The sequence below is a fragment of the Stigmatopora nigra genome, chromosome 10 (assembly GCF_051989575.1).
Source record: "Stigmatopora nigra isolate UIUO_SnigA chromosome 10, RoL_Snig_1.1, whole genome shotgun sequence".
In the NCBI taxonomy this organism is placed as follows: Eukaryota; Metazoa; Chordata; class Actinopteri; order Syngnathiformes; family Syngnathidae; genus Stigmatopora; species Stigmatopora nigra.
Genome location: NC_135517.1, coordinates 12,116,916 through 12,130,277, shown reverse-complemented (window position 1 = coordinate 12,130,277; position 13,362 = coordinate 12,116,916). Strand labels below are relative to the sequence as shown.

Below are 13,362 nucleotides of genomic sequence, written 5' to 3'. Positions count from 1 at the left end.
ACTGTCAGGTTAAAGATCTATATATATATATGAAATCCTCATTATGCAATTGCGAGAATTATAGCTCATTATCCAAACTCAGGTCCACTGGCCATAATCAGAATGTCAAGCATAATTGCAAAATAACAATTTAATTTAAAAGCTTTTTTTCTTTTTAAATTAACAAAACACTAGCTTGAACTCCAAATAACAGGAGACATCCATGTCTTCTTGTCATTACTTGAAAACATAATTAAAAATCATAATATAATTTACTTAATAGTAAAAAAAAATGCTCTCTTTGGGGTGCTCACCCTTCAAGGGTCTTTACAGCCTTGAGTGAAGTGGTTCGGCTGTTGTTTTACAATAGTTTACTGTAATCATTTTCCTTCACATTCCTTTCCGAAATAATATGTTCATATTTTGCTTTATGACAGATGCAAATCTACATGTACAACTCGGATGACTTTGACAGCCTCAGTGCAGCTCTTCGTGAGAAAAGAATAATTGCAGCCATGGCAGTTTTCCTTCAGGTTGGTGTTTTTTATTGTATCTTTTTTATAATTATTTTTACCCTGAAGCATGGTAAATGTCTGCTTGAGTGTGGATAATTGTAAATTCCCATTTTCCTTTTAAAAGCATTCTTTTGTTCTGGTACATAGCATCAGTTGAGTCTTCTAAAAACTCCACAGAGTTTTTAATGATGTCTGATGAAGCGGCTGGCAAGCTTTGTCAGCCGTCGGGATAACTAACCATCCTTGCAGCCAACAATGCATGCTTCAACTTAAATGGTTCTTCCTTAGGAAAAAGCTTGCCTTCTCACAAACTGGGTTTTTGTAAAGCTAACACAAAGCTATAGTTGTATTCGTGCTGAAGCACATAAGAATCCTAGAGTAGATAAAATGTATAAAAATGAAAAAATGAAGCTCAATAAAACAAAAAAAAAGAAGAAAAAACCCAAGAACAAGTTACTTCATTATAAAAGCTGTAGGCTTCAAATGGATAGAAAAAGTAGTGATTTATAGTCTGAACATTGCAGTGAATACAAACTGTGACTCTAGTGGAATCAATTGCAGATGGAGTTACTATAATGTTACCAGTATACCTCTTTAAATGGATTTTTTTATGCAATAGAATCTGAAGTAATCTTATGTTGCTACTTTCATGAAATGGAAAAAAAATGATTTGTACAAAAAGAAATTGTTTCCACTTGGTAAGTGCTGCTTGATTTATAAATTTATAAATTTGCAAGTTCTTAGAAACATGAATTTGCAGGGAGCCCGATGAAAGAATTAGTGATTAAGATGTAATTTTACAATGATCCCAATTTGACTGCTCTTTTACTGATTTATGTTCCTTCCTTCATCATTGTTGCACACTTTAAATTGCCCGTAGGCATGATTGCGAGTGTGAATGGTTGTCCGTTTCCTTGTGCTCTGCGATTGGCTGGCCACAAATTTAGGGTGTCCCCCGCCTGCTGCCTGAGGTCAGCTGGGATAGGCTCCAGCACCCCCCTGTAACCCTTGTGAGCTGAATAAATGAGTGAACGCTGCACTTGTGGCTAACCAGTGTAAAACTGCGTTCATCATGCGGCCCACTAGATGGTCCTCAGCTAAATAGTTAAGAAACACGTTGCTAGAGGCTCTGTTAGGTTTCAGCATTATGCCATTCCATCTAAGAGTGGCATTTTTTAAAGATTATCTTTTTTTAACTAGAAAGAAAGTTACTTGCTTTTTTTTCCTCCTTTACTTTACTGATTTATTCCTCCATGGTCCCAATGTGTATTTCTTAGTGCTTCAGTGTTTTTTCACAGATATTTCACCAATTTACCTTTGTGTCGAGAGTTAGTTACGATAGAATCTTACAGGATAAATTGGCCCAGATCAGTTTGGCTGTGCACCGGAATCATACATTTATGACCAAGCATTACACTACACTGTAACTGCTGATTGAAAAAGATAGCAATTGTAAACAGCTATGATTGCCTTTTTATTTGCTCATTTACAGTACATTACAGCTTGCACAGTATACAGTTTGACATATACCACTTGTCTCCATCACCAGCATGGAATTTTAATCTGCTGATTCTCCTTTAAAAAAATGAGGGTCACATATGAACCTCATTAGAAAAAAGAAGATGCACAGATGGTTTTGGTCTTTGCCTTCCGACCTGAAGGTTGTAAGGTCGAACTTCAGCCCCTTTGACCATGTCGACATGTCCTTAAACAAGATACCAAACTGAAATTGCTTCTGAGGCTTTGTTATTTAAGCTAAATAAATGAGATGATTGTGATTGTGTTTTAAGCATCTCAAAGAAAAATAATATGCATACACAATCAAATGTTTAAGTTTAATCATGTAATTCCTTGTTAGGAAAGCACAGGAAATAATAATGTTTTGGGATTATTATCTTTAGAATTAACGGCAATCGGTTGTAAACAAAAGAATCAGACATTTAAGGAAACATTTTTTCAAAATGGACATAATTATTCAATAGCTTTTGAATTAGAGATACACTTTGCTAGATACTGTGCTTTAATACTAGTTGGTAATTGACAATCAGCTATATTTGGTCAGAGCAGTCAACCAAATTATAAGACAAATTATAATCAGGCTACACTGGCCCTAACATAGATTTTTTTTTTTTTGCGCTTTATCCCAGAGTTTATAGGTGTTATGAAAATAAGGCACACAAATTTGTCAGGGTCTCTGTGTAGCTGGATATAATGTGTCGCCTTGATCATAGCTGTCACACTGCTGTGGTGGGACCTAAAGCCTGATTAATAAGGATCAAAAGCTTTATTTGACAGGAGAGATTCTGTAAGATGGGGTTTTACCTATGAATGCTGGTTTTGATGATTTATATGTAGCGGTTGTTTAGTACTGTGGCATGAAGTCTTTTCTCACATAGAAGAGGCTTAATGAGAGCAGTGTTTAAGGTCTTTGGATGTGTTCCAGTCAGAAGTGATATATTGACTACATGTGCAAGTTTTGGAAGAAAAGCGCTCAGCACAGACTTTAGAAATCTAGTGGGTAACTCATCAGGACAGCACATTGATTTAATTAGACTGCAGAAGATCTCTGACTACTTAAAAACTGGCTCAACAAATTTGTTCAAGTCGTGAAATCGATTGATTTTAATGCCTTTGACTTCATAATGAAAGACTATTACAAAGTTATTGGACTTAAGTAGGGAAATTAAAGGCAGCAAAATCAAAAACCAAAACAACTTCTTTGTAAACTGCTGGAAATTCAAAGTTTATTTTTTTTAATTCAACATTGACCCTCTGTAGTTGTACCATATGTCTATTTGGTGTTTCTATCCTATCAGGGAAAGCCTCTCAGCTGATCTTCACCAGTCTCAGATGTTATAGTCTTTTAGAGCTTCTGCTGGTATAAAGATGACACGGATGATTTTCTTTCAAACCTCTGATGGTGCCCAGGATGCCACGTGGCATCTATAATAACTCCTATACATCCTTCACAGCTATAAGATGCCTCTCTCTGCCAGTTCGTTGACCTGATTTCCCTTCACAACCATTATCAAAGAGAAAGCAAAAGGTTAGCGAGTCCAACAATCAAAAGCACCTATTAACCACTTCCAAGGGGCGTATGGTCATTTTTCAGCAAGTCTCCTTGCAATTTTGCTGCCAGTACTAAGCACTTGGCCCGCTTTTGCTGATGGGGGTCCTCTACCAATCCACTACCACATTGAGCACCATAAAACAGAACATTCTGCTGATGTTATGTCCAGTTGAAGTGTTGTTTTGCTGGTTCTCCATGAGGAACTCGAGCTTCTCCTCTAGATCGACAACCACGTTTCATTAATTGCCGAGCTTTGATTTCTTTACCAGGCCTTCGTGCCAGATCATGCAAACAGGATGGTGTGCTTTGCTGCATGGCCAGCTGGCTATTTACATCATGTCTGCATGATTTTATGACCTCTGCCAACTTATTCACCATTGCGTCATGCCACCATCAATAGCAGCCTTGGGCAACTGCCATCTTGCGACCAGACAAGATATGCTGGAGGCTTGCGTTGATGGTGTCACACAGCGGGCAGTTCTATTTCATACCAGACCATCGCTAGATTTTTCAGGCTAAAAGTAGGGCAATGTGTGTTTGCCAAGTCACCAAGCTGAGTTTAACTTATGTTAATCCTCTCCTGCCTCTTTAATTTTTGAAGGCGTTTCAATGTTAAAGAACACAGCGTGATACTGTACTAGCTAGGTTGTTCTTTATCTTTTTGTAAAGAACCCACTTGTTTTTCACATAGAAACATCACATAAACACAAATCTAAGTAATTTGGACTCAAGAAATGAAACCCATTGTTTTATTGCTACTACTTGTAATTCATGAAGAATTTTAGAGATTGGCAGAAATTCCTCCCAGTCTTCATCATCAACTTTCTGACACACTGATCACTGATTTCTGTTTAACTCTATATTCTAATGCATTTTCCTCAAAATGCATCCAATCATTAAGTAGTTAATTCATCAGCAGTCAGTTCTGCCAAAGACAGAAGACATGTCTCCAAGACATCCAGAGAGTAGAAATAAGTCACGAAGAAAAAATAAGGATGACAGTGGAATGGAAAACCTGAAATGATGGGCGGGAAATGGAAGAATGACAGAACTATGAGGATATGTCACATTGTACCAACATATTTCTTTTTTTAGATGTTTGTTCTCACTCCAGTGGCCTGTCTCCTGAGAGAGAGACAGACCGAGAGAGAGGGAGAGAAAAAGTGAGCTGTGGAGAAGAATGAAGAGAGACAGAGTGAGAAAGTGGGGATTTGAGGAGAAATAAGAGATGGTTATTGAAAGAGTAGGACGATGTGATGTGAGGCCGTGTGGCTGAGGATCTCCAGAGACCAGCCTATGGGCTTTCGGAGATAAACATTAATAATAAAACAGTAATTCCCTCTGCCCCCTTTCTTTCACTTCTCCTCATTGTCTTGCAATCTGTCATGTTTTCAGTTTTTAATCTACTGCACTACAGTTATATTGCTCTTAATATATTTTTCCTAAAACACATTTTTTTCTTAACTTTAAAACGGTACAAAAATGGCAGTTTTCCATGTATTTGAAATAAACTTTCTTCCCCACTTGAAATGACTAGGGTTTTTTGTTTTTGTGTGCGTGCACATGTGGGGGGTGCAGCGATGTTCAAAGAACTACATGATATTTTCTTTTCATGCCTCACTTATTGTTCTTGAGCATTCTTCCTTTCACTCCAGTATAAATTTGATGTTTGTGGCACTCAGGAATAGTCTTCCACGTAGTTGCCAATTTCTACATTATTCGAAACATTGCCAAGACTAATCCCTATCAACCTTCTTACACATGTTAGTTTCACTCAATGACAACATGTAATAAAAAGGGCATTGCAGCAACAATAGTAATCGAATTTTTCAATATGTAGGACAAATTAGTAACTAAAAATGCCCCTTTTCCACGGATATATACATATGACAGAAATGATCAGCATGATGCACATCTTTATTTATTTTTAAATCGGTGTGGTCGAATGGGCAAGTGTCTCAAAACTCTTGACCGTGGGTGTAGTATGACAAATCACATTTTTGTATAAGCAATGATGTGATGTGGTTGATTTAGGTTAGCTTTAAAACAGTGTCATAGGTGATATACCCTAATCTTTAGGAAATTACCATTTTTGTGGATTGGTTCCAATAATAGGAAGTAATAATGTTTTTTTCCATTAGTTGGTCTCCATGTTAGCACTCAGAAATCAATCCATCAGCACCTATCCAACAAAGAGGGAGACGATGATGACGGCAATTCTCCAAATGAATCCGCCTTCTGAGGTCACAGCGATGCTGCTATTGATTTTTTTGCATCTCGACGGCGCATCACATCAAGGCAAACGAACTTTTGCGTGTCACCTCGCGCCCTCACACCAAATACAAAATGGAATGGCTTCTTCGACACTGCGCTGCGTATTGCTAAGTGCAGTGCAAAAGGACCTTTACAGTAATTTATTGGCCAGGTGGGCAGTTAATTTGAACAGTTTTCCTGAGAAAGGCAACATGAGGGCTGAGAAAGAAAAAAAGGGCAGTTATTTGCTGGCCACACAACCATCGCAATCCTCTCTTTGTGTTCACTGTATTGTTTCTTACATCACATGTTGTTTGTTTGAAGTAAAATTAATGTAAAATAATGCATCAAACGGAACATTTTTCTTCCCAATTTAAAATATAAGCCGTAACATTTGCAGCATGGCAAAGGGATAACAATGTTTTGAACCCAGTGTGTTAACTACTTATACCTTACTGATCATTATTCATACACCACAGTTTATGACCGCGATGTACTTCCCATTTCAGCGAAATGCCATTGAAAGCCTATACGGCAAGGACAAGGTCATTATGTTTTATGTTAACCAACTCAATTCAAAGAAACACCAATGCAAGTTGTCATATTAGGTGCTAAAATACTGCCATATTCAGTGATGGTGTAGTGGTTCATTCGGCATACTTAGGGGTCATCTAGCATAGGATTGATTCCCATTCGGTGGTACTGTGATTGTGGGTGGAAATAGTTATCTATCTCTGTTTGTGCTCCATGACTGACTGGCAAGCATTTTAGGCTATTGTCCACATCTTGCCTGAGGTCAGCTGGGATAGCCTCCAGCACCCTGCAACCCTGTCAAGGCTAAGCGGTGTTGAAAAGTAATAATCAGGACAGTTTAACTAAGAGGGCCAATCTATTTTTTTTTCATCCACCATGACTATAATGAATCTCTTATTGAAGAAAGGGAAAATGCGCTGCGGCTCTGGTTACTATGGCTTCAGTCAGTGGAAATGGGTTTTCAAGAGCTTAATAAAACGTCTGTTTTTTTTTCCTTCTAATTATTCTGAACTTGTTATGCTGCATTTGGCAGCATCATTATTTCCTTTTTTGTTTTTTTCAGATATTGAAGTTGTTGCAGTGTTGCACTAAATGTTTGTATCATATAGCCACACACTGTCTGATCTGAAACTGCAGGTTGTGTTTGGTTGAAGTCATATCGACCAAAAGGTCAACCAGGCCAAGTTAACTATTGCTCCCGCTCTGAGCAACATTTACATATTTGCAATTAGAACTATGAAGTGCATTTGTGAATATGTGTGGTACTCGTTTCAGAAGACTTTTAATCCTCGCGATTTTGATGTAGGCAGACAACATTTTATGACTGCTTTTTTTCAGCAATGTAATACATTCGAAAGCATTTACATACTTTTTTCTCTCATTTTATTTGATGAGAACTGTACATAACCCATGTTTTCTGTGTTTCAGGTCGGTGGAAGAGACAACCCGGCTGTTGATCCTATTATTCATGGATTAAAAGGTGTAGTCCATCACGGTGAGTGACAATGTTAGGATTTGGATTAACAATTTCTAATATATAAAGCTATAAAAAGCAATTGGCTTCTTCTTTCCTGTAGGTGTTTAAAATGTTAGCCTTACAAATATGTGATTAATCAACAGCTTTGTACAAACCTGTGAACAATGGGAGAAGACTGTTCTTTTAGTTCAACATTTCCAAAGGCATCCTTATTACGAGTACCATTGGGTTCCTGAAGCATTGTGCCGTCTTGTTACTTTGGCATTGATCCAACAGAATGCATTTACATTAAATTGTTCAAATTTGGACTGGATTCCAATTGAAATGGATTGGGCGTCCATCATCGTTTAATGATACCCAATGATATCACCAGTTTTTGTGTTTTCTGGAAGTATCTTCTCAATTATCTAGGAAAAAAAATACCATTACCCATTGATTTATAAAACAACACCAACAACACATTGAATCTCAATTGAGTCCGTGTTCATTATTGCCCACATGCTGATTGGTTAGTCTGTTCTGCCTCACCAGGGCTACCCAGTGGAGCGTGAGGGTACATTTTTCACAGCCCACTTTTTCCATGTTCCAGATCTTGTGTAAGAGGCACACATGGCGAGTTTTTGTATTGCATGCCTTGTTAAATTTTACAAGAAACCCCATTGGAACGAATGCCCCCTGACTATCTGGCCGGAGACCTACTCTGTGCCATCTTTGTGTAATCAGTCTGGTAAAAAGGCTGATTTACATAGCAGGCCTATGAAAAGCTTTGGCAGTGAAGAAAGGAGGTCATTGTTTACAAAGGTTTGCAGGAGCTTTCAAGCAGATGTACTGCACGTGCTGATAATAAAGTGGGGCTTTGGAGTGAATTAGAGGTGACGACAAAAAGGAAAGCCACATCCACTATGTTGACGAAAGGCATCTTCGACACAAATATCTAGAACACTCAGGCTACTTGGAGAAAACAAAAAGAACAAAACAAAGAAACTTAAGAAGGCTGAGGTGTCCAGGCTAAAACTTAGCATTCATTCCTAGAGTTCTTAGAGTTGATATTTTTAGAAGCACAACTCATGGTATTCCAGCTCAAAGCTGCCTAAAAACGACTGCTATTGTCACAACACAGTACATATATCCATTGAAGACATGCAGATATAAATAGATGGACGTGGCCCAATTTCCTTGAAATTCGACGGAAGAAGAAGATGAAAATGAACATGCTTTTTTTCACATTAGATTGACTGTGAGGATAGCTACAGAAACAAAGTCCCTCCCACAAACACAGAAAGTAGGAAGAACATTTGAATCCATCTTGTCTAACACTATTCAATTGCAGCCAAGCTGGTTGCCAAACCACAAAATCTGTACTACATGCCTGAATAGTGCAGTTGCATTTGGTTACTGGAACCTCATCGCTCAGTATGTGGCTGGCTTAAAGGTCTCTGACATGTTGATTGCATGGACTCTGTCCCCCATGCCCGCTTTTTCAGCCTGTCACTTGGTGCAATGGTGTGTCAATTGTTGTTATGGGTCAAAAACTGAATTTGCCTTAGGTGACCGCCCACGTTTATATAAACTCTATTCAAACAATTCCCCATGCATGTGAAAATAAACTAGCTTTATTGAGTCAGCCTGATAATTGCCACATACAGAATGCTAATTAAAGCACTTCATAATGTGTTTGTGGTTTTTAAACAGGACAAGTTGAAGGGTAATATGAGGTAAAAGGTTATATTATGTTCTTGCTAAATACAAGTCTCTAAGGAATACAGGTACATTTATAATTAACAGTATTAGAGTGGGCAATTCCAGATGGAATTTTGTTATACAATCTCCAGTTTAGCTAAAATTGTTGTTGTTTTCAATGTTTTATGGCCAATAAAATATGAAAGAAAATGGCATTATTTCAGAAAAACGGATGGCAAGTGGTCCTCCTAATTATCAAGATGCCACACTTGAAGGGGCTTGAATGTTCACCTAAACCATGTCTTATTAAGGCTGTACTGTATTACCTGTCATATTTGCAAAATCCAAAATTCTCATCGGACCAATGAATGGTACTTATTATCATGTACAAATTAAGCTATTTGATTGAAATAGTGCGTTTCTGGTTCATTTGTTTGCTAGATACGAACATTTTACAATGTAGAACCTACTCTACCTTTGAGTGAACTATACATTTTACTTGTTCAAGGTAACATGACCCCCGAAAAAATCATATTTGCTTTGTGTAATAGTAGCCTCCATATTTACATAATCGTGAAGGAGAAAATATATTATAGAACCTCAGAGACGTCGTGGATACATCAGTGATAGAAAGCAAGACGTGCTCGGCAAGGCTGCTGAAACTATTAAGGTGCCCAAAGCGATTCAGAAATTTGATCGTCACCATGATTCAATAACAACGACTTACATTTGTTTTATTCATCTGTTTTTTTTATGTTTTTCTTTCCACTATTTCAGTTCTTCATATTTGCTGTGTGCTTGCTGCACCCAGTTGACAGTTCAATTTAATGCACTATTTTTACTGATGCTTATGAAGAACGTGAAAACAATATGGCTGTACAGGAAAACTGAACGTTAAAATGTGCCAATCTTAATCGCTCTGCTTGAGAGGAAGATTAATTCAGACGTGGCAGAGAAAAAAATGGTATACTTGCAAAGTAAATAGAACACATCACTTCCTTCAAAGATGTACAAGCAATCCCTAAGAGTTTTGTCCTCCATGCTCTGTGCGCAAGCCGCTTATGTGGTGACTGTGGGTACAATGCTTTTGTGGGATTTGGGTGTATCGGTATTGAATAAGAGGGATGAGGTCTGGTGGCTTGAAGCAAGTGATGAGTAGCAAACACATTCTCAGAGATACCTCTGAGATTATATCCACTTCAGACAATAAAAGAAAAGAAAATCTAGCAATAAAATGTGCTCTTTTTTCTTTGTTTTTGGACAAAGAACATTGGAAAGAACTGACACCTTTGCAAATATTGGACAATAATCGGTATGTTGACGTAAAATGACGTATTGTGCTGATTTGAACATTCTCTTTGCTTTTGTTATATAGATAAAGAGACTCTCTTGGAGCCTTTTGTCCTAAAGGATCTGTTGCCATCGTCGTTGGGCAGCTACTATCGTTACACCGGCTCCCTGACCACTCCTCCCTGCAGTAAAATTGTGGAGTGGATCATTTTCAGCAGACCAATATACGTCTCTTATAAACAGGTGAGAAAAAAACACGACACAAGTTTTATTTTCATTATTTGCTTTGTGTCTCAATATCCCATTGTTAATGTAAAAGTCATAAAAATATGCAGCTGCATATAAAGTTAAAAAATACAACGTATTTGTTTTGGGGAGCAAGTATGATTTCGGTTAAGTTTCATTTAGTGATGACTGTTTTCCCTTTCCTGCCAAATATTATTTACCATTAAATCCATCTTCCGTACCGCTTAACCTCACAATGATCGCAGGGGGGTGCTGGAGCCTATCAACGCCAAATATGGGCACATCCGAATTGATTCCCACTCAATCACAGAGCACAAAGAAATGGACAACCACTCACGCTCATAATCACACTATAGCTTTGTAACATAATTTAGATGAGACGGCAGATTACTATACTAAACAATTGGATATGCAATAAATACAACACTGTGAAAGGAACATTGAGTGTGGATACAAGCACAGTTTCTGCTCTCTGGCTGTTGTTTCTTGAGTGTTGATTAGTCCTCAAATAGGTTTGACTTTGATCACACTCTCTCGCTCTCTTGGCACTTTATTGCTTTTATCGTGCTGCTAGCCCATTCTTTTGTATGAAGTAGGTCATCTGGAGTGACAGTTGTTGCTCAGGGCCTGCTTTGAGAGTGGATCAATGCTAAAGCTGTTACACAACACCCCGCCTAAAGTTCCATCCTTTTGAACAAACACGTGGACTTGCTGCATTTGTCTGTGTTGCTCATTCCTGGTGGGTATTTCCAACAGGATGTGGGATCTCTGCGGCACTTTGGATGAATATGCTCACAATGTCAAAGATTCATTTCATTCCGAGGTTCAAACAGTGTTGTGTGGTTCAAATGTGACAATGCTGATGATAACAATAACTGAAAACTTTACTCCAGGATGAAGTGTTGCTAGTGCTCCCTTCAGTGTTTTTAACCTTATTTGAACATTTCTTTGATTTATTACAAAAAAGGAAAATGATTAAGGGAAGCATTTGAATTGCTTTTATTTAACATTTTTGAACAGTTCAAGGTGGAGATGAGATTAGTAATTTGTCTCTTTTTTTGTCTTTTTTTGTCTTTACTTCTTGGTTCTTGGATGTCCATCACCAGCTAGAGGCTTTTTATTCAATCTTCACCACGGAGCAACAGGACCATGTGAAATCAGTGGAATATTTACGCAGCAACTTCCGACCCATTCAAAGCCTGGATAATCGACATGTTTTCAAGTCAGCAGTCAAAGATGCCTGGCTGCCGGATATGTCTCACAGTGGGAGTGGGCCGTATGCCACTGAGTCTTCTAGAGGTAGGTGTTACCTAATTCTTTGGCTCAAATTACACATTCTCAAAGCATGATAAATTTATACATCATATGTGTGGAAGGATATGCAAACCACTCATTCAGCATACCGCCCATTCATTTCTTTTTTATGAAATATACAGTGCTTATATACATTTTCTTTCCTACTATCTTTACATTCAACTCATTGAAATGGCATGGGGTCACAGTCTCCCTTGCTATTATGAGTCTGAACTGTTTTCTTTCTTTTGTGTGTGTGTGTGTGTGTGTGTGTGTGTGTGTGTGCGTGCGTGCGTGCGTGCGTGTGTGCGTTTGTGTGTGTGTGCGTGTGTCCGTGTGTGTGTGTGGTGCTCATGATGCAGTAAATAGATCAATACACTTTTTTTATATTAACTCCTTGAGGGAAATAAAGCCACTATTGACATATTTTTATGCAATACACCATAAAGAGTTTAAATCTCTCAGATGCAGGTATGAGAGTGATTTTACTGTGATGGACAATGAAATACATTTATACAGCATAGCAAAAATTGAATTTCTTCTATGCGATAAAAAATTGCCTCTTCAAAAGCAATTGAAAGGAACTATTCCCCCAATGCCATTTTGGAGCTCTGTTCTTTTTTCATTCTTTTTAGATAGTCCTTAGTGTCCATATTGAAAAATAGTTGTAGCAGTAGCAATTTGCTCTTAATTTAATCACTGTTAGTGGATTACATTCATAAATAAAACACGGAGTAAATCTTACATGTCAGAAATGGTATCTTGTATAAAATTCAATATTTGTGGGTTCAAAATTGACAATCCCTTTTTATGTTATATTTGCTCAGCTTAATCAGTTGTTTGCTGTAATTTTTCTTTAAATGCTAGGTATACCAAAAACACACATACTAATGCAGTTTATCTTGTTCAGGAAAATCAAGTCCACAATATTCTCTCCCATCAACTCATCTGTTGTGGTGTCTGTTTGTGTTTCAACTTGATAATCTATCGACTCTCATTTAAATTCTTTGTCGTTTTATCCCGAATTGCTGACAGTTTCTAATGGTAATAAATGAAGGCTATTTAGTGTTCCTTGGTTGCACAGAGGAAACCTATGACTTTTTAGTGTTTTGGTGTGTGTTTGCCTGTGTGTGTGTTCTTGGATATCTCTGTGATTTCACCAGTGAGCTGGGTAACTCCCCTAGCATAAGGCAGTGGGAGGCGCACCATTCCCCATCTCACTCCTGCCTCATTACCACTGAAACAACAACGCACATAACAGTATGCAGTGTGCGGGGGAGTGGGGTGCGTTTCTGTTATTGAGTGAATTTACAAATGTGTGAATTTTCCTCTTAAGGTTTTTAGAGAGTGTGAATTTCTGTGTCCAAGCATCTGTGTTTTTTCAACTATGACGGAAAATTATATTCCCTTCCTTCCATCACCTACTTGCTTCCATATGGTCAAGTCACAGAGATGAGCATCACGTACATTTATGAATAACCCGCCCCCTCCAAATGTATTTTTTTAAATGGAAAAAGGAAAATGAT

General features: G+C 37.9%; 1 protein-coding gene across 2 annotated transcripts in view; it reads left to right on the top strand.

The window, feature by feature from the left end:
- The window catches only part of LOC144203014 (receptor-type tyrosine-protein phosphatase gamma-like), a 125,738-nt gene that overhangs the window by 81,893 nt on the left and 30,483 nt on the right, over window positions 1-13,362 (top strand). For both annotated transcript variants that reach the window (XM_077726188.1, XM_077726187.1), the window contains exons 5-8: window positions 417-512; window positions 7,279-7,345; window positions 10,383-10,540; window positions 11,650-11,842. In XM_077726188.1, coding sequence (XP_077582314.1) covers window positions 417-512; window positions 7,279-7,345; window positions 10,383-10,540; window positions 11,650-11,842 — 514 coding nt within the window. The remainder of the gene's footprint in view (window positions 1-416; window positions 513-7,278; window positions 7,346-10,382; window positions 10,541-11,649; window positions 11,843-13,362) is intronic.